This window comes from Ursus maritimus, unplaced genomic scaffold, assembly GCF_017311325.1.
Source record: "Ursus maritimus isolate PB19 unplaced genomic scaffold, ASM1731132v1 scaffold_16, whole genome shotgun sequence".
NCBI lineage: Eukaryota > Metazoa > Chordata > Mammalia > Carnivora > Ursidae > Ursus > Ursus maritimus.
The window spans coordinates 12,903,088-12,925,590 of NW_024424008.1; the positions used below are offsets into that span (position 1 = coordinate 12,903,088).

The following is a 22,503-nucleotide window of genomic DNA, read 5'->3' on the forward strand; positions in this document are numbered from 1 at the left end:
TATCCAAGTGTCTCACCACTGTCAGGTAGTTCCCCATAAGAAGCTTGCAGTCTAGGTAAGGAAACAAAATAGAGGTTAAAAACAAAAAACCCCCCAAAAAGCAGTAAAGAACAACTGAATGTCCAAAGAGGCTATAGCAACTGAGCATAAGGACGACAGACTTGGAAGAAGAAAAAGCTTAATGTCAGCTAAAAAAGCTGTTTTGGTAAGAGGTTTGACCTGGGTTAGCCCCCATAACATCTGAAGTTTAAAAGAAACAGGGGCGCCTGGGTAGCACAGCGGTTAAGCGTCTGCCTTCGGCTCAGGGCGTGATCCTGGCGTTATGGGATCGAGCCCCACATCAGGCTCCTCTGCTATGAGCCTGCTTCTTCCTCTCCCACTCCCCCTGCTTGTGTTCCCTCTCTTGCTGGCTGTCTCTATCTCTGTCAAATAAATAAATAAAATCTTTAAAAAAAAAAAAAAAGAAACAGGTAAGAATATTAAAAAGTGCAAACATCAAGCAGAACCAAAATGATATGTGCCATAAGTAACTTAGCTATAAAAACTTACAAGCACCCAAATTCCTGAGGTCCAGTAACTTCTTGCTACCATTTCTATAATACACAACGATTTGGAAAAGAGAAAGTTTTGTTGCTAATATCAGTCTGTTCCTGCATATTAAGTTTTATTTTTGAATAGCAATTTTAAGTTTTCATATGTGTCATCTCACTTAATCCTTACAACCTGTAAGCATTGTGTCAATCACATTTTACAAGTGAGGAAATTGAGGACTGCTGTGGTAAAAAGTAGTCCAAAGTGACAGCCTTTTTTTTTTTCCTTTTTAACTCTCAACTTTAGCATGATAGATCTGCAGACCCACTCTTCAGTGAAATTGATGAAAGTCACAAAATAAAAAAATTAAAAAAAAAAAAAAAAAACCCTTGCCTCCACCCTAGCCAAAGTTCCTGAAAATGGTCCTAAGGACATATAGCAAATAAAGAAGCATCTATTCAAGACAATCTACTAAAACTTGGTAAGAACAAGCGGTGTTTGAATGACAACCCACTCCCCCTTCCTTCCCCATCAAAGCTCAGCATGACAGAAACTTCACTCCAGACTAATAAAACAGCCAAAGACAGAGAGCTCTTTTGAACCCCTCAGGTCCCAGTCAGAGGATTACCTTAGCAGTAGGGGCAGCATGCCAGCATTTCTCACCTCGCCCACAGCTACCTGCTGCTGACGCTAACTAAGTTCTGGGTGAGTGTGGCCAAGACGTGGGGGCTCCCTTCTTCTGCCCAGTCGCTGCTGGTCAGAAGGAGGCTCTGCCTTGGGCAAGGCACTAAGAATACTAGGCCCTGATTCTCTTGTCCAGGCTCATGGGGTGGGCGAGGCAAACCTAGGAGACCTGGAGCTGCAGCCACCCACTCCACTGAGCTTGGTTCTTATTTCGGGATGTCACTTAGAAGTCCCCACTGTCCCTGCCTCCAGCACTACAGCCTTGTTCAGAGATTTCGCCTGGGGATAGAAGCAGGCCATAAAACACTTCCCCAAATCTCTTTTTTAAAGGAACTGACTTCATTTGCCACAGAATGTGGAAAAGTTCAAACCTAAGGGTGCTCTGAAAAAAAAAAAAAGGTCATGCTGAAAGGCAAATGGGAGGCTTTGGACACTGGAGATAAAGGATAAACTGTAGACCTGCTAATCTGCTGGAGAGAAACTGAGAGACAGCAGGGAGGAGACCTTTTGGGCTCAGGATAAATTTCAAACATTGACTTTGGAAAGTATACCTTTAAAGGACCATAAATTTGACTGGATCAGTCTGTGAATACTGTTGAAACAATAGAGCAATCAGCCTGGAATTAGTGGAGTTTCAGAGCTGGGTGTGGTCTGGGAAAGAGACAGCCAAAGAGAGCCCAGCCAGAATCACCGCCACCTCTAGGTGACTGTGGGCGTACCCATGGCTGAGCCAGCCAGGGCCGTAATCAGAGACTTCACACTGCTAGGGCGATGCAGGGGATAGATTTGTTTCTAAAATAGAAAAGAAACTCTTACAACTCAACAACAAAAAGACAAATAAGACAATTAAAAAATTGACAAAAGACTTAAATAGACATTTCTCCAAGGATATACAAATGGCCAACAGGCACACAGAAAGATGCTCAACGACCTTGCCATTAAGGAAGTGCAAATCAAACCCACAATGAGATAATGGATCCATTAGAATGGCTGTAACAGAGACTGGAAATAACAAGCATTGGCAACGATGCAGTGAAAGTGTAATCCTCCGGGTGCCTGGGTGGCTCAGTCAGTTAAGTGTCTGACTTCTGATTTGGGCTCAGGTCAGGATCTCAGGGGCATGGAGTTGAGCTCCACATCGGGCTCTGCTCAGTGAGGAGTCTGTGGAGATTCTCTTCCTCCCCTACCCCCACTCGCACACACGTGATCTCTCTCTCAAATAAATAAAATCTAAAAAAAAAAAAAAGTGGAAGCCTCATGAATTGCTGGTGGGACTATAATATGGTGCAGCCACTATGGAGAATAATTTGGGTGTTTCTCTATCAGTTAAACAGAGAATAACCATATGACCCAGCAATTCCACTCCTAGGTATATACTCAAAAGAACTGAAAAGAAGTGTTCAAACAAAAACTTGTACAAAAATGTTCACAGCAGCATTATCCATAATAATCAAAAAGTGGAAACAACTTAATGTCTATCAATAAATGGTTAAACAGGTATATCCATACAACATATTATTTAGTAATAAAAAGAAATGAAATTCTGATACATGCTACAACAGAAGCCAGGCACAAAAGGCCATATATCATGTATGATTCCATTTATATGAAATATCCAGAACAAGACAGCCATAGAGCCAAAAAGTAGATTAGAGGTTACTAGGGGTAAGGGGTATGGGAGGAGAACTTTTGCTATAGAGTTTCTGTTGGAGTGATGAAAAAGTTTTAAGAAACAGTGGGAATGGTTGTACAACACTGTAAATATTATTAATGGTACTGAATTGTACACTTAAAAATGGTTAAAATGGGAAATTTTATGTCACATATATAACCACACACACACACACACACAAGCAAACCAAACTAATGCCAAACTTCAACATATAGTATGAGATACAGCATGAGACTCTTTACAGTATGAGATTCAGATATAAAAGTACACGTCTTCTTGGGTTCCATTTAACAGGCTTACACTTTCAGTTCATTCTCAGCTTTAAAAAGTATTTAAAGTATAAATTCTAAGGCTTGAATAACGTTCCCTATTATATGAAGTATTACTCTTAGATTTTCTCAGCCTAATTTAATTTCATAATGTGTGACCATTTATCTATCACATTTTGACATAACAGAACTGTAATTTTAAAAGCTCAAATGTGAATTACACATTTACGTATAAGTTGTAAATGTTCAAAAGCAAAAAGGAAACCCATAATGAGATACAATTTCATACCCTCTAGGTATGGCTATAATAAAAAAAAGAAGGGCAATAATAAGGGTTGGCAATGATGTGGGGAAACTGGAACCCTCAAGCATTGCTGGTGGGAATATAAAATGGTGCAGCCACTTTGAAAAATGGTTTGGCAGCTTTTCAAAATATTAAACACAGAGTTACCATATGACTCAGCAATTCCACCCAAGAGACATGAAATCATATGCTCATTGAAATGTTTTCATAAATGTTCACAGTAGCATTATTCATAATAGCCAGAAGGTAGAAACAATCCAAATACCCATCAACTGCCAAATGGATAAACAAAATGCTGTACATCTACACAACTGTATACCAGCTGAATATAAAAGGGAATGAAGTACTGATAAATGCTACAACGTGAATGAATCTCAAAAACATTTTGCTGAGAAAAAAAAAGCTAAACACAAAAGACCCTATGTTGTATGATTCCATTCATATGAAATGGCTCCTCGAAAGGCAAATCTATAGAAAGTGGTTTAGTGGTTACCTAGAACTGGGAGGGGGGATGGTGAGAGACTGCTAATGGGTACCAGGTTTCACTCTGGGGTGATAAAAAGGCTCTAAATTTAGATTGTAGTGATTGATGGCTGCACAATCTTGTGAATATACTAAAAACCATGGAACTGTATTGTAAGTGGGTAAATTTAATGGCATGTAACATATATCTCAATAAAGTTTTTTTTTTTTTAAAAACCTGTTCCATCTTTTTGTTCCTATAGCCATCCAACTTTATTTCTTACCATTCGCCAATATGAACCTTCTAATTTGTCCATCCAGAGTCCACTGAAAACCCCACAATCATTTCTGCTCACTTGTTCTCGTACTGGAAATATTCTCCCTAGGTTACAGTCTAGTCAGAAATTCAGAAATTTGAATATTTTCCTGCCCAAGTCAATCCTCATTGACCAATTTTCCTCTAGATTCCATACCACCTGCGATTGTTGACTATAACTTCAAATATATACATAAGGCAGTTTCATCTTATGCTCCATCAACACTCATTTTTGCCATAATCTCTAATTCTTGCCTTTAATCTCTTTTATCTTCTCAAGACAACCTAGCATCTTGAACACAGACGGTACAAATGTCTGCTGAATAATGTATGCATGCCTTAACAAAACTCCTACATACGTGTTCAGTAGTACCCAAACCTTAACAAACATCCCAAGCCTTAAAGCAGGAAACAGAAAGCAGGAAAAAGAAAAAGGAACTAAAATGATGGGACATGCTATCACTTCTCAACAGCATACTAGAGAAGTGTATGTTCTTTTTTTTTTTTAAGATTTTATTTATTTATTTGAGAGTGAGAGAGACAGTAAGAGAACGAGCAAGATTAGTGGGGGAGAGGGAGAAGCAGGCTCTCCACCAAGCAGGGAGCCTGATACAGGACCTGATCCAAGGACTCTGGGATCAAGACCCAAGCCGAAGGCAGCCGCTTAACCAAATGAGCCACCCAGGCGCTCTGAGAAGTGTATGTCCTTATTGCGCATTTCAAAATGGCCTTTTACTGCTGCCCTCAAACCCGGGTGTGTACCAGGCATCCTTGCAGGCTCCACACCCAGTGTGGAGCCCGATGTGGGGCTTGATTTCACGATCCTGAGATCCTGACCTGAGCAGAAATGAAGAGTTAGACACTTAACTGACTGAGCCACTCACACACCCCAAGAGAAGGAAGAATTTAAATATGAAAGTCCACTTCCACCTAACAGTGGGGTACCAAGATTCAAACCCCAATGCCTTAACACGCAGTCAGGACAAAATTAACACAATGAAAGTATTGTACAGACATGTGTGAGGTGGGAATAAGAAGGTCCTGCTTTCAAAGGGTAGACGGTTGGCAGGGGCAGAAGACAAGTCTTCTAAACCAAACTTCTGAAAGCAACAAAGACCAGCAGGTGATAAAAGCCACAAACTGCTGAGATCTGATGTACAGCCTGACTGCAGGAGCCCAGGAATGTGAAATTCCTCAACGTGGCCCTGAAAGGCTACAAACGCTGAACACTTCTCATTTGTTTAGCTTCAGAAATATGTATTTTCCCTTCCTCTATATTTATACTTACCTGGTAACTTGCTTTGTATTGTTTAAAGGCCAAAATACACATACTGTTATCATTCAGACTTGCTTATGGGATTTCCCTGGTAGCAAAGTAGTTATCTCCAAATGTATCATTATTTCAGTATGTTACAATTTTTTTTTACTTGCTTAATTTGGATCTCTTTAATAATTACTTTCTTATTTGTAAAACTCCTTTAAATTATACCTTTCCTTCCCTGTCATTTCCTTTTTAATATTCAGTGGTTTAGATTAAAGGATTATGAAATGTATTTAAGGTGGGTAATTCCTCACTTCAACAAAGACTACTAAGGTGCAAAGAGAAAACAAACAACATAAACACCTAGAAGAGAATGTTTTTCACAATTTATGTATTGTTATTTTATCATTTGCTGCCTTCTTTGAACTCACATTTACAGATGCTAACATTCCCAGTTTAAATGTTCAATGAAGCATTTTTATTCTGCTTTTTGCAGAAGGCTTATCAAGATTTCTTCAAACTATGTATGAATACAGACAGCATTTGATTATCATTTTGAACAATGACTTCAACACACCAGGACAACTTCTCCCAGTGAATATTTTGTTCATTAATAAAAAGAGCATCATTATCAAGAGTCCGAATGTACTGAACCAGAACAGAGCAGTTATACACAGGTCTTGCCATTTGATAGAATCACCCAGATGTATAAATAAGAATCCTGACATCTTAGAGATAAAGAAATCACTACATAAATGAAAGAAATACAAAAAGCACCGTTTATCAACATACATTTCTCTCTGCCCATTATTATACTACTGGCCAATGATGTTTAACAGGTTGTGAAATTGGTAAATGAAAGGCTTTCAACTGCCCACAAGTAAGAAAAACTGGTTACTTTTAAATAATATGCAACAAGGGCAAGCTGACAATGCCTGGCATATACCAGGAGCTCAAAAAATTATTGTTGAACAAAGAATTAAAATCAGAGCCTTCATGAGATACATGGAACATAAATAATTTCTTATAAAATAAATGTGTTCTTTAAAGACTTTGGAAAAGAAAATATGCACATGTATGTTTTTTCTTATTTTATCTTTTAAAATATGACTTACATCCAAAAATATTAACTGGGGCTTGAATGTGCGTGAAAGAGATCTTAAAAGCTTTATTAATCTCTTCAAATTTCTCTAGTTCACCAATTCACAGTTACATAGGAGAGCAAATGGAGTACTAAATTAAAAATTCATTCCTTTCAGTCACAATGTCAGTAATATAGCCAGTAGGACAGGAAATCAGAGAAGTTTGAATTTTCTCTATATGCTTTTTAAGGATTACTATTGACAAAACTTCAAGTTCTAGCTATGGTCTATCCACACAGCCGTTATTAAATTTAAAGCAAACCTTCCGAAGAAAAATATCAAAGAGCAACCTATCCCTCAAGATGGGAAGCACAACTTACCTCAACTTGGAACAGTTCTCCAGCTCCCTCACAGTCATTGGATGTGATTATTGGAGTATGAATATGCACAAAGCCACTGTCCTGGAAGATAAGAAAACCCACTTTTTTCAGCATATCTGTATATAAAACAAATCTAAGAACATACGACTGATTATCGTATTAAAAGAGCACTAAAAGAATGCCATATCAAATCTCTAACCTCCAAGTATAACTAATGAGGCACCAAGTTGAGTGTTTTACTGTGCAGAGAAGCACAATGAATTTTAAACCAAGAACTGACTTAGACATTCTCTAGTCCAACGTGATTTCAAAGATAAGGGAATTGAGGCCCAGAGAGATTTAATGAAAAATTCACACAACTAGTCGATGGCAGAGACATCCAGGACTGGAACCTAGGCCTTTAGGGTCTCTCTGGTGTATTTTTTTCTTCCCACTTCTCTTAACACACTGGTAGTGATTCAACACACACACACACACACAAACACACACACACACAAACACGCACACACACACACACACTCTCTCTCTCACTCAAGGCTAATGCACAATGATGTTACCGCACTGCTAAGGGCTTACAAAGTGATCAATATGAATTTCGGTTGTTATTTCGGAATGAGACCCCCAATTGTCACAAACCACCAAAAACGGAGAAAAATTAAAGTTGACAAATAGGGACTGAAGAAATAAATAGCAACAAAGACAGAAATGATTTTTAGGAAGTCTGTCATTAAGCTGATGGCACAGTACACTGAGTATGGCATAGGCAGTGCACTTCCTTTGCCTCAAGGAAGATTCTGAGCAGCAAATCCATCCATTACTGAGGCGCCCAACTGCAATTCTTCCGCTCCAAAGTCTGAGCTATTTCCATTAGTGAACCACAAAAGCTGTTTGCTGGTAGGATTGAAATAACCCAGCAACTTCAAGGTTATGCTTCTTTCGTTTTGACTATGAATGTAGGCAAAAGGTTACATTCGGTGTAAATGTTGCAGGTGGGAGTAGAGGTAATTCAAGTGAACTTAACGTTGCAGAAGCAGAATAGTATGTGTTTCACATAAAAATTCTGGTCTTGAAATCAATGCAATGAATTCATACATGCACATTTAATCTCTGCCAAATTGTGCCTATCACGGATGGAATGTAAAATGTCTCAGTGCAGCATTACACCAGTGGCCTCCCAAATCTGTCCCTCCCTTCCTAAAAAGGTGGCATTCAAGTCTTCTGGCTATGATACAAAGTACCCAGTTAACAACCTGTTTTATGATATAGACTGATTAGATATTCAAGCCATAAATTAGGAGTCTCAGAAAATATTCAAATATATACTTAACCTGGGAGCTACGTGCCTAGAGGTGCCACACAAAGCACATTATAGAGAACGAATGAAATATAATCAATAACATTACTGCATAAAACTTTTATCTCCTAGGAACCAGAATTATGGACATGAATCATTTATTCCACATGAATACAGGCAACTACGAGCAGGGGTGCAGTAAACAAAGAAAGGAAGTGAAAAATCCAAAGGAAACGAGGGTGGTGAGAGGGAGGGGGGGAGGGAGGAGAAAATTTAACGGCTAAATGTAATTGCCAAAGTTAGAACTGGTCAATTGCCACAAGAAACAAAACTGCAAATCTTATGAAAATAACTATATGGGTTAAAAAAAAATCACTCAAGTAGTGGGAATTATTCTTAATACTCAATTAATGCTAAACCTTTCAAAAGGTGTCATCAGCTTTTTAAGCCTTAATGCTGCTAGAAGGCTTATATCAAAGTCTATAACATTCCCACCAAAAGCTATAAAGAACAGAGTCCAAAGGTAGAATAATAAAGCACAGAGAACAAAATCCAAAAAGGAGCAAGTGGATAGGGAAGTAGAAAAATAAAAAAGAAAATAAACAGCAAGGAGTGGGGGAGTATTGTCCGCCGCCACCAGGGTGTCAGGTATTTATCCCATCCTACAGCAAAGAGGTTCCTAATTAGAGAAAGAAAGGCCAGAGGAGCCAAAAATAAAAGTACACACTTACCCAATTTTTCTTTTTTTTTTTCCCCTTAAGATTTATTTATTTATTTGAAAGAGAGAGTGAGAGAAAGCACAAGCAGGGGGGAGGTGGGGCTGGCAGAGGGAGAAGCAGACTCCCTGTTGAGCCGGGAGCCTGGACCCTGAGAGGGAGCTTAATCCTAGGACCCTGGGATCATGACCTGAGCGGAAGGCAGTGCTTAACCAACTGAGCCACCCAGGCACTCCTACTCACCCAATTTTTCTGATTCTACCCACCACCTCTAAATATTTAAATATTTCTGATACATATTTTAGAACCAGATATTTATAAGGCACTGAGTATCTGAAAATTACAAAATTCACATACTAAGACCCATGCATATCACTCAGAACTTCATGGACTGTATTTTTCTTTTACACTCACACAAAGTAAGCATCATTATTTAACCAGAATCAGCAAGAAAGAAACCTGACAAAAACTGCTAGCCACTGGCAACAAAAAGTGACAGCAAGAAGACAAAAAAAAAAAAAAAAAAAAAAAAAAAAAAAAAAATCCATAAAAAGCAGTCACAGGAACGCAAAGACACAGTAGTCTGCGGTCATTCAACAGAGGGGCAAAGAATACACCCTGACAAGCTTTTAAGGCCTTGCCATACAGAAGAGGGAAAAATCTGATACTCAAAGAAGAATCTGGACTCATCAAGAAAGGGCAAACTCTTCTATTGGGTCGATTAGGAATACAGGGAAATATTTAATATATTTTAGGATAACTTCCATAAACTGGAAAAAAAATTGTGCCTAACTATTCTGTTATGAGAGAAACTCAGCTCTTCTAAGTAATTCGCTCCTTGAGGATTCTAGATATCCAAGTTTTAGTACACAGCAAATACAGCAATTTTATGAAAAAACCAACTTATACACAAAATAGTTTTGATAAACCAAATGAATGACTTTCTAATCTAGAAATCTTACTAGATTTCAACTGGAAATCAACCAGAACAGTACCTTGTAAGTTAGGATACTTTAAGGTATGAAACTCTTACTTAGATTTTAAGTCTTAACATCTTTTAGGGAGTCTAAAGTAGTAAGTCACAGAAATAGTACCAAATACTAAATAACATGTAACTATTATTTAATAAGCCCTATCGTATTCTGTGATTTCAGTTCAATCCTAAGTGCTATACATGCAAGTGGGTAACATTATAGAATTATCAGCAGTGTACTTTTCAGGGCTTCACAATTACAAAGAGAATTTATAGCACTCAAAAATTACCTGCCTTTTAACTATAACCAATAGTGCTAAAATTCATTATTTGCAACCACTTAGAACGTTATTTTGCTTATTTTTTTATTTCAGATTTTCCCAGTTTGTTATTTTTAATTGTTTACACAGTTGTAAAAGCTTCCAGTAATAAATGTATAAAGTAGGTAAAGCCCACTTGTCAATGGACTGTCAATATCACCACCTAGTGGCCAGAAATCTATAAAACTTTCAGTATTGAAGCAGGTCTACTTTATCCACTGTTTAAAGCCATATAGGGCAAAAAACATTTTTAGATCTGAACAAATTTTCTGTTTGTGTGGTTCAAGCACTACTGAAAAGCCATACGGAAGTTGCATAAGAAAGTTTATGAGAGCATATGGAAATGTACCTTTTGAACTATAATAGGATGACACAGTATAATGTGATTATTTTTCTTTGTTTGTTCAACACAGTATGCTTCAGAGCCATGATGCTCTTTAGCTGTTACACCAGAAACTAACTCTGAAGGAGCTTTTCAAAGAGCACAACTCTCTTGGTAAACTACAATAGGGCTGGGCCTATTTGGATGCACCTAAGGGAAGGGTATGATGGTAGACACTCTCTGCCAATCAGCTGGATCTGGAGAAGTGGCGTACGAAGAGCTCCAGAATCACTTGACTTGGAAGACCACTGAACTTCATCTGCTGGCCACTCCTGGCCTTTGGGGCCATCTCATCCACATGGGGGGAGGGTCCTTTCACCTCATCAGCTTAACAACTATATGCCCCTGTGGCTTTCCCAGGTAAGGGGAAGTGGATGACCAGCAAAGCTAAATAAGACAAAATGCCTTTAGCTACGCACCAATCTACTTGATTAACACCAGTAACTCTCTAAAAGTAGTACTTACTACAAATAAAATACGTCTATGACCGAGATGGAAAAACCGGGATCAGATTTACCTTCCCCCCTTGAAACAACCAAAAACAGACAAACAAACAAAACCCAAAACTAAACCCCCACCCACCACACAAAAAGCCACATGAAAGGATGGTTTTCAAGACAATGGCTATCAGACAACAAAAGACAGTGATCCCTGAGGTGGGAAACAAACTTAACGAACCCTATCAATAGCCTTGCTTAGTACCTTGAGACTGTCCAGGCCATAGCTGGACATAGAAATAAAGTGGAGCCCAGCAGACTTCCTGAGTTGAGGAGACAGAGCTGAGAGCCTGAGGGGACAAAAGTGGCTAGAATTCACAGGAGAGAGTATCAGAGAGGACAGAGCTGCACAGAGAACTCCAGGGATGTACAGAGGGTCACTATGGAGTACTAGGTAGAAGAATGATAAACACATGCATGTGGGAAAACTATCAAAGGCCAAGGAAAGAACCATCCAAAAAGATTATGAGGAAACAATGCCTGGTGCTCATGTGTGGCTGGAAACAGTACCTGTTCCCACAAGCCAGATTGGGAAAAACTCAAAATTCACAAGGCACTAGGTAATGTACTCAGGAAGACTTGGCCTCAGTAGTGGAAATTAACTAGCCCTAGACTGTGAGCACTGCTCCAGCCTTATTTACCAAATCAAAAAAGCAAGACCCAAAAGGATCAAACGGTTTTCAAGTAGCTTAACCGCACACCAAAACAAAGCTTAATAATGTCCAACATGGTAAAATTTTCTGTCTGGCATCTAACCAAAGATTAGCAGATACACAAAGAGGCAAGAAATCATAACCTGTAATTAGGAGGCTAAAAGCAGTAAATCAAATAATATGTAAATAAAATACAAATTAAAAAAAGCAATAAATCAATCAAAAAGGACTTATAATCAACAGACATGTTAGAAGGACATAAAACAGTTATTAAGCAGCTATTACAACTGTAAATAGTTTCTATTAAAACTGTATTGTACATGTTCAAAAAGTGAAGTAGAGATATGGAAGATATTTTTTTAAAAAGGTCCGAATCGTGCTTGCTTCGGCAGCAATGCAGAGAAGATGAGCATGGTCCCTGTGCAAGGATGACACGCAAATTCGTGAAGCATTCCATATTTTTTCCACACAGGAAAAAAAAAGGCCCAAATCAAACATCTAGTTATGAAACCTACCATGTGAGATGAAAAACGCACTGGATAAGAATAACAACAAATCAGTCACTGTAGAAGGAAAAATTAGTAAGCTTGAAGACACAGCAATAGAACTACCCCCTAAAAAAACACACAAGGAAAAAGGAATTTAAAAAAAGAAAAGAACATCAGTGAGCTATGGAGGTATCACTAAGTGGCCTAATATATAGGAAACTGATGTCTCCAAAGAGGGGAGGTAACATAAAAAATATTTGAAGAAATAATGGCTGAAAAACTTCATGCAAATTAAAACACACAGACCCAAGAAACTCTACAAGGTCTAAACACAAGGAACAAAAAATACTGTGCCAAGGCACATCATAATCTGATTGCTCAAAAACAGTGATAAAGAGACAATTTCACATCAGCCAAAGAAAAAAGTACCACACAAATACAGGGGGCTTGGAATAACTGTTGTAACTAACAGAACTTTCAGGATAATACTCCAAGGTTACAATTATTTAACTTCTTCACAAGATAGAACAGCTACGAAAAAAAAAAAAAAAAAGAACAGCTAAAAGCACACAAAGCACCTTACCTTAAAGAAAGAATGAATAGCAGCTGTGGCTTCACTGCGAACCCTCAGTATAGAACCCAGAGCATTAGTTCTACACCGAAGGTGAGGATACTGTCTTAGATACTCCAGAGGATGCCTCTCTTTATATTTAAAAGGGAAAGCCTGCCAATAAATGGAAGAAACAAATTAAAAGCTAAAAAACATAAGAACTAGGAAGACCGGTAGGGGAAGAAAGGGATAAAGAAAGGGGGGGTAATCAGAAGGGGGAATGAAGCATGAGAGACTATGGACTCTGAGAAACAAACTGCAGGCTTCAGAGGGGAGGGGGGTGGGGGAATGGGATAGACCAGTGATGGGTAGTAAGGAGGGCACATATTGCATGGTGCACTGGGTGTTATACGCAACTAATGAATCATCGAACTTTACATCAGAAACCAGGGATGTACTGTATGGTGACTAACATAATATAATAAAAAAAAAAAAAATTTAAAAAAAAAAAAGAATGAAGGGGGGTAAACAGAAGGGGGAATGAACCATGAAAGACTATGGAGTCTGGGAAACAAACTGAGGGCTTCAGAGGGGAGGGGAGTGGGGGACTGGGATAGGCCGGTGATGGGTATTAAGGAGGACACATACTGCATGGTGCACTGGGTGTTATACATAAATAATGAATCATGGAACACTACATCAAAAACTAAGGATATACTGTATGGTGACTAACATAATAAAAAACTATTATAAAAAAAAATAAATAAAAGCTAAAAAAGATAATGTTCTATAATAGCAGTTTCCAGGACACTTGTTAAATAGTAATGCCTCAGAACAAAATTAAAATGTTTTCCTTTTCTGTTTCTTAATGTAAATGAATATAGTCCACATTTATTCCAAATTAGTAGAATGGTAGGTGGAATCAGAGATGTGGGTTTGAATCCAGCTCTACTACTTATTAGGTGTGGAACCTTGGGCAAAGTTAATATTACTGAGGCTAATCTGTTATTTATCAAGTTTCCATCCATTAGCTTGTATCAGTCACTACTTACAAATAGAGAGATTAGGATATAATTATGCAAAATAGTCCACTGTTTGGCACATAAGAGTTCAGAATATTGTAGATATTAAAGATTATGTTTTCTACAGCTGTGTACACACAGCTGGTGTTCAATTTTAAAGTCACCCAAATGTCTTGAAAGCCTACAATCATTTATAATCAATTGGCACTGTTTTTCACTGTTTCTCAACATGTCTAAGAACATGAGGGAGGGTCAACAGCTTTCTGTCATCTGGCAGAGTAGTGTATATTTACAAAAATTTCAAATTATGACTCTGTGTAGAAATATTACATGCTGTCCCCCTCATGTTTCAAGATTAAGAAGACACAAACAAAGCTTCAGTCCAAAGTTTTAGTAACAGAAAAACTAAGTAAAAAAGCCAAACTGCTAGCTTATTCCATTTAGTCTTACCTATTTCTTTTAGTGCACATGCTAATTTATTTCATAATAGAGATAAGCACCACATCTACTAAAGTCAAATTATGACCACACTAATAGGAGTGTGGAGACTGCGTGGGGATCAGAATTCTCTAATGTCTGAATACATTAAAATGAACCTGAAATCAAGGGGGAGAGAAGGTGAATGACAAAGAGAGAAGCCAAGAGAGAACAATTTAAGAGTAAAACACATGACAAATTTTAATAATCATTATACTCCTCTAAAAAAGCAGAACCAAAAATGTTTACCATCTCCAATTCCTCTCTGAGTCCCAAATTATTTTCAGTCTACTTTTCAGAAATCTTAGAACCTGATTCCAGATTTTACATGTCAATTAGTATTTATTAGTATTTCAATCAGTATTTCTTTAAAAATTATTCAGAATGACATTTTTTTAAAAGTTGCCCATTTTCTCTCTTATTTCCTTATATTTATTTTCCTCCAATTATCCAAAAGAAATAAAAATGAATTAAAATGAGGAAATCTCCCTATACTTCCTCATTTTTTGTTCATTAAATACTTGAAGACAAGCATAGCAAAACTACAGGGGAGTCAAACGGCTGGGACATCAATTTCAGCTGTGGCACTAGTCAGCAATATAACCTTGGGCAAGTCAGGTCACCTGACTGGGCCTCATTTTCTCTAATTCAGAAACTGGATTGATAACCTATGGTTTTATACCCTCTAACCTCTTTATCAGGTGATAAATAAAAGCTAGTAACAAAGAGTCTTTCAAAAATAGGCATAAATATGTCTCTCTCTTTTTTTTTAAGATTTATTTATCTGAGATAGAAGAAGTGAGGAAGAGAGAGAGAGCGCGCATGAGCGTGCGCACACCAGCAGGTGGAGGCAGAGGGAGGAGAGAGAACCCCCACCCCCACCCCAGCAGACTCCCTGCTGACCAGGGGGCCTGACAGGGTTCTTGATCTCAAGACCCTGAGATCACAACCTGAGCTGAAACCAAGAGTTAGATGCTTAACCGACGACGACAGCCAGGCACCCCATACATGTCTTAATGTAGGATTTCTTATGTTTGCTCAGCTCGAGCATTAAAGCACTCCAGTACGGTCCCAAAGAATTTTGTGTGATAAATGGAAATGTTCTGTATCCATGCTATCCAGTATGGTAGCCAGCAGCTGCCTGTGATGACCAAACACTTGAAATGTGGCTAATGTCACTGCGGAACTGATTTTTTTTATCTAATTTTGATTGATTTAATATTAAATTAGTTGATATTAAATAGCCACAGGTGGCTAATGGCTACTATACTGGTACAACACAGTTCTAGATTCTGCAAAAGTCATTTCTAGGCAGGGATTTCCTAAGAACATGGTCTGCCCCAGTATGTCTCTGTCACTGCAGCTAACTGGGCATCCTCATGAAAGTGGCAAGTTTCAACTGTGACAGGTGTCCAAAAGAGATGCACAGATTAATACTTCACTTTCACTCATAAAACTCAGCCATCTACATACTTTTTGCTACACTCTCTACATTCCTCAGGCTCTATAGCCTGTTCCAATTATCTGGGAAGTCCAACTGAAACATGCTCTAACTGCCATCTTCGCAATAATCACACTTAAAACAGACTGCTAATGTTTTACATTAAGCCTAAATAGTCTCCACTAAAGTATTAGAAAGCATACCTTGGCATCGCAATTTCCAACAACTTCAATTTTTTCTGCCTTCAGTTCCACATTTTGCTTTTTGGATGGACTTTTTACCAGCTGCCCTTGAACTTCCACAGAACTCCCAAAAGCCAGTTCTCTAAAGTAACAAAAAGCCAGCATAAACAAGATTATCGTTATGTGGAACCCTCATTTTAAAACAAAACTTGCTATCAGAACATTTCAAAATTTAATAGAGGTTTCACCCTTCTTTGGGTAGCAAATAAATGAGAGACTGAAGCAAAGAATAGGTAGGGGGTATTATTACATGAAGATGTTAGAAAAAGAAAGGCCTCCAAAAAAAGAAAAAGAAGAAATTTTGCCATTTGCAATGACATGGCTGGAACTAGAGGCTATTATGCTAAGTGAAATAAGTCAATCAGAGAAAGACAATTACATGATTTCACTCATTTGTGAAATTTAAGGAAAAGACAGAGGAGCATAGGGGAAGGGAGGGAAAAATAAAACAAGACAAAATCAGAGACGGAGACAAACCAGAGAGACTCTTAATCATAGGAAACAAACTGAGGGTTGCTGGAGGAGAGGAGGGGGGATGGGGTAACTGGGTGATGGGCATTAAGGAGGGCACATGATGTAATGAGCGCTGGGTGTTATATAAGACTGATAAATCACTGAACTCTATGTCTGAAACTAATAACACATTACGTGTTAATTAACTGAATTTAAATTAAAAAAATAGAAAAAAAAATGAGGAAAAAAAAAAAAAAAAAGGAAAGGAAAGGCCTGAGCTTGAAGGATCTTGATTCCAGATATTTGGACTTGAGCCTCAAAGCTTTGAAAAGCAGGTTTGTTTAGAAAGATCACTCAGATGGCAATAGGAACACTGGATTAGAGTGTTGGGGAGCAGAGATGAAAGAAAAAAGATTCTTTTGTTAAAAAAAAAAACAACCAAAAAACTCACCTACTGTCAAAGCTTGAATCTGCTACAACCTGAAGGCTTTCCAAAGCCGATCCATCATTTATATGCAGGAACAAGATATCCTTCTGGGATCGGACTGAACGAATCCATCCCTAATGAAGAGAAATTTCTAAATGTGAGTTTAAAACACAAACATTTTACATTTTCATTACACACGCACATATAAGACTAAATGAAAAAAAAGTCCTCAATCCTGTCTTAACAAATCAATCACTTTTAGCTCACCCCTGAGCATATATAACTCAATATGATTCTTATTGCAGTGATATATAGCTCTGGCATTACATCTTTTTGTTTGGTTAATAAAACTCACCATTCTGAAAAGATGCCTAACATTCCATTAGGTGAAGAGCCTAATTCACATCATCAATTTCCCCAATATTGGCTATTCCAGGTATTTCTTCCTGCCCCTTGCTCCTTTTCCCCACCACAACAAATAACAGGGCACATATTTTGGCCCCTGCCTCCTTTTATATAAAATTCCCAGAAGGGAGATTATGTAGTTATAGACTAGAAACATCTTCATGAGATTTTTTTTTTTCCCTTTAGAATGTATCACACAAAGTTTTCAAGAAGCTTTTCATTGTGAACATATATTAAGTAGTACATAAGCTTTCAAGGACACTGAATTCAAATGACAGGTATGTGTGAGTACAAACGAGAGGCCTTCTAGTAGACCAGTACTACTAAAAACAGCTCTCCCAGACCACATCCAACTTAAATTTAACTTGCACAGAAAAGGATATATTCTAGCAGACATTGAACAACTGTGAAACAACTGACGGTGTTTGATTAACTATCAGACATGCTTGGGAAAAGGGAGATAATTCTAGTTAGAAAAACTGTATTGACCCTTTCTTTGTGTTCCCATCATGCCCTACAGAAATCGCTATTAAAGCTCTTCTATTACTTATTTGCATGTCCATAATATTTCCAAAGTTTAGGAACCATGCTTTAGTTGCCTTTGAAGGCCATTGTCAAGCGCATATAGACAGTCCACTAATGTTTTTCAGTGAAAGAATATCTACTATGCACTAAAAATCGACTATGTGACAAGTGTTTTACTACCTTCTTCATATACTATCTCATCCCTTCCTCACAACAGCTCTGTGGATTATCATTATAACTTGTCTTACAAGTGAAGAACCTGGGGTCAAAGAAGTAAAACAACTTGCCGAAGCTCACACTGCTGGTTAACGTAAAGCCGGAACTTGAACCCAAGTCTACCAGAAAGACCTTGACATTTTTCCGGAGCTACACTGAACAAAGTATAGATTGCCTCCAACTCCTATATAAGATCTTTCACATTTGAGTGTGCCCATCTTTCTGGTTTCACCTCCCCATGCTTCCCCAAAGGCAGCTGCTCTTTGGTCACGCTCAATCAACAGTAATTCCTAAAGCACCACTGTCTTGCTTTTCACTTTTTAGTAAAAGGTAACATTGTGAATCACCGTTTAAACATGTGCTTCTGTTCTAAGCTCTTTATAAATATTTTACTACTTATTCCTTACAAGAACTTAATGCAGTGAATATTAGAGATGAAGAACATATTTAGAGAAGTTAGGATACTCTCTCTAAATAATTAAAATCAGTTCCCAAATAGCAGAGCTAGAATTCAAATACAGTTCTTAGTTCGAAGTTCACATTATTACCAAACTTCTCTAGAATGCTATCTCCACCCCATCCCAGTTCCTCTGCCTGAGGAACTTATATCCTTCAGGACTCAAGCGAAATGTCACTTAATATAAGAAGTCTTCCTTGATCTCACATAGTTAAGGACGTCCCTCTCTATCTTCTCACAAATTTCTCTATCACCAATACTAATCACATTGCCCCAAATACTAGTCTTAACCATTAGACTAGGGCTGACCCACAAAAACATAATGTGAGCCATAAATGTAATTTTGCATGTTTTAGTGGTCACACTAAAAGTAAACAGGTTAAATTAATTTTAATATTTTAGTTAACCCAATTATGCCCCAAATATCAACATGTAATCAATATAAATATATAGAGGTATTTTGTTCTCCAAAATTGGTGTGTATTTTACATTTACAGTTATCCTTTGATTTAGACCAGCTTCATCTCAAGAGCTCAATGCCACAAATGGCAGGTAGCTACTATCTTAGACTGCACAGCAGTAAAATGAAAGCCTCTAACCTAAGCAGTAGCTTTTATCTTTGAATGTTTTCTAGATTACCACTCCGAAGGAATCATTAAAGTATGTATGTCAAATGAACAGATGAATGAATAGAAAAGGTTTTGATTTGTATCATGGAAAAAGTATGAAACCCAAAGAAATGCAGAGGGGCTATCCTGCTAAAAATCAAGGATATCCGAATGGGAGAAGATATTTGCAAATAACACTACAGATAAAAGACTAGTATCCAAGATCTACAAAGAACTTCTCAAACTCAATACACAGGAAACAAATAATCAAATCAAAAAATGGGCAGAAGATATGAACAGACACTTTTTCAATGAAGACATACAAATGGCTAACAGACACATGAAAAAATGTTCAAAATCATTAGCCATCAGGGAAATTCAAATCAAAACCACATTGAGATACAACCTTACGCCAGTCAGAATGGCAAAAACTAACAAGGCAGGAAACAACAAATGTTGGAGAGGATGTGGAGAAAGGGGATCCCTCTTACACTGTTGGTGGGAATGCAAGTTGGTACAGCCGCTTCGGAAAACAGTGTGGAGGTCCCTTAAAAAGTTAAAAATTGAGCTACCCTATGATCCAGCAATTGCAATACTGGGTATTTATCCCAAAGATAGAGACGTAGTGAAGAGAAGGGCCATATGCACCCCAATGTTCATAGCAGCATTGTCCACAATAGCTAAATTGTGGAAGGAGCCGAGATGCCCTTCAACAGATGACTGGATTAAGATGTTGTCCATATATACAATGGAATATTATTCAGCCATCAGAAAGAACGATTAGGGGGCGCCTGGGTGGCACAGCGGTTAGGCGTCTGCCTTCGGCTCAGGGCGTGATCCTGGCGTTATGGGATCGAGCCCCACATCAGGCTCCTCTGCTATGAGCCTGCTTCTTCCTCTCCCACTCCCCCTGCTTGTGTTCCCTCTCTCGCTGGCTGTCTCTATCTCTGTCAAATAAATAAAATAAAATCTTAAAAAAAAAAAAAAAAAAGAAAGAAAGAACGATTAGCCAACATCTGCAGCAACATGGACGGGTCTGGAGGAGATTATGCTAAGTGAAATAAGTCAAGCAGAGAAAGACAATTATCATATGGTTTCACTCATTTATGGAACATAACAAATAGGAAGATTGGTAGGAGAAGGAAGGAAAGAATGAAGGGGGGGTAAACAGAATGGGGAATGAACCATGAGAGTCTATGGACTCTGGGAAACAAACTGAGTGCTTCAGAGGGGAGGGGGGTGGGAGATTGGGATAGGCCGGTGATGGGTATTAAGGAGGACACATATTGCATGGTGCACTGGGTGTTATATGCAAATAATGAATCATGGAACATTACATCAAAAACTAAGAATATACTGTATGGTTACTAACGTAACATAATAAAAAATTATTATTAAAAAAAATCAAGGATATCCAAGGACAAAAAAAATAACTTCATCAGTGTTTCAACAACCTATAAGAAACGGTCAAACCACCTTGCTTGGTCTACTCCCTTAGGGGAAAATCTTCTATGTGGAGCTGTTGCAAACAATATTAACAAGAGAAATAAGAGCAGCTAGCATTTATTGACTGTGAGCCAGTGTTCTAAATGTCTTAATACCTACCATCTCACTTAATCTTCGGACTCTATGAGATTGAGGCTACTATTAGCTTCATTGCCATAAGAAGGAAACAGGTACAGAACACGTAAGAGACATGCCCATAACTAATAAGCCACTAAGTGGCATATTTGAACCTAGGCAGCATGACTCCAGAGTTGCAAACTACACTCTACTCTTTCTCCTAATTTATTAAACATACATTATATGCAAACCCCCATTCTTAGGCCTTGGGGTGGTTAAAAGTTGAATAAAAGCCACTGTTTAGTTGAAGTATTTACTGTTAGGCATGTGTGAATACCTAGACAGAAAAGACACGCTGTCAGCTCTTAAGGAGCTAGCTCGAGGCAGCCCTATTAACTGTGGATGTTCATTATGAGGGATAAAGGAAAATCGTAGGTTTATTCTGCTGTATGACTAACAAGTTCACAGGTAACGTCCTGGTACCGTAAGAGCATAGTTCCAGGATTTCACAGGCATCCCAACAGTTTTGCAAAAAGTAACGGTAGGCAAGGAAAGGAAAAAAGTGTGAACGCACACAACTGCCTACGTTTTCTCCTTTCCCTGCCTGTCACTGTCTGACAAGGCAAGCCTAGTCGTGGAGGGGCCATTTAAGTCACTAAAAAGAAAAAGCCACCCCCTTCCCATACACCAACCTGGACCTTAACGCGCTCCCCATTCGTGTTCTGGGCCCCGAGAGCATCCCGCACGCTCAGTCTGGCTGAAGGTTTGTGTCTCGGGCAGGGAGCGGAGGAACAGGAGCGCAGGGCTCGGACCAGGCACCGGGCCCCAAACATCGCTCGGCTGCCCCAGGCGCTCCTCGGGACCAGCCCCGATCCAGGCGGGTGCGGACCTTGCCTATGGCGAACCTCCCCTCTCGACTGCTCCCCAATTTTGGGCTGCAGCCCTGCACTCAGGCGCTCCAAGCCCCACCTCCCCCCGCGGCTACTCTCTTCCCCTTCAGGGGCTCTAGTTCTTTCCCCCAGAACCTCCCCTGCGCTTCCCTCTCCCCGGACAGGGCGGAGCGGAGACAACACAATTAGCGGCGTAAGCCTAAAAAACCACGCGCGGTAGCCGGCCGAGACACCGCACGGTCCCGCGTAGTTTCCAAACCCACGGCTCAGACCACCTCCCACAGCTGAAACACGCGCGGCCGCCGCCACACGTCACACGCCACCGTCAACGTCATCACGCTACGAGGAGGTTAAAGAGCGTGCGCACTTGTGACTCCAGTTTATGGAGGGGGCGGGCCAGAGGCCTGCGCGGGCGCAGTGGGGAGGAAGCGGGCCAGAGGCTCAGAAGGGGCGGAGCTAAGGCATTCCTGCTGTAGGCGTATTGCTGGGGCAAATGGGGAGCACACCTGGGCGGGGCCTAAGAGGTCTTCATTTCTAAAGCCTCGAGGTGATGCAGAGGAACACTGAGAGGCGCAAAACATAGATCTTTGCTCAAGTCACAGTTTTGTAGTGTCAGAAATCTAAACGGACAACTGCATAAAAGGGATCAGTTCCCTGGCGGAGCCTAACCATGGGATGCCAGAGATAGCTTGCTGGAGAAGGTAGCCCTCTGACTACTAAAGATTAACTGAAGAGACCTTGTTTTTGCAAATCAGAGAAGGCATGACAGACAACGTGAAGATGTCGGAGAGACTGGAGGGAATGTCGGCCATTGCCCGCTGGAATCTTCAAGTCTCTCTTTTTTCCAACACAGTTATCTGCATTTGTTTGACCGGGAAACAATGACCCTTTTAAATTTATCCACCACCCCCTCCCAAATTAAAAAAAAAAAAAAAAAAAAATA

At 39.1% G+C, this 22,503-nt stretch overlaps 1 protein-coding gene and 1 pseudogene across 3 annotated transcripts in view; one reads left to right on the forward strand and one right to left on the reverse strand.

The window, feature by feature from the left end:
• The window catches only part of NARS2 (asparaginyl-tRNA synthetase 2, mitochondrial), a 122,644-nt gene extending 100,762 nt beyond the window's left edge, over positions 1–21,882 (reverse strand). For 2 of the 3 annotated variants that reach the window (XM_008707393.2, XM_008707392.2), the window contains exons 1-5: positions 21,363–21,882; positions 16,921–17,030; positions 15,978–16,098; positions 12,868–13,008; positions 6,962–7,042 (exon numbers count right to left, since the gene is read on the reverse strand). In XM_008707393.2, the coding sequence (XP_008705615.1) occupies positions 6,962–7,042; positions 12,868–13,008; positions 15,978–16,098; positions 16,921–17,030; positions 21,363–21,503 (594 nt within the window). In that variant the 5' untranslated portion in view covers positions 21,504–21,882. The remainder of the gene's footprint in view (positions 1–6,961; positions 7,043–12,867; positions 13,009–15,977; positions 16,099–16,920; positions 17,031–21,362) is intronic. The other variant, XM_040630910.1, reaches the window with a different exon arrangement.
• On the forward strand, positions 12,184–12,259 carry LOC121102994 (annotated as a pseudogene).
• Positions 21,883–22,503: the final 621 nt, after the last annotated feature.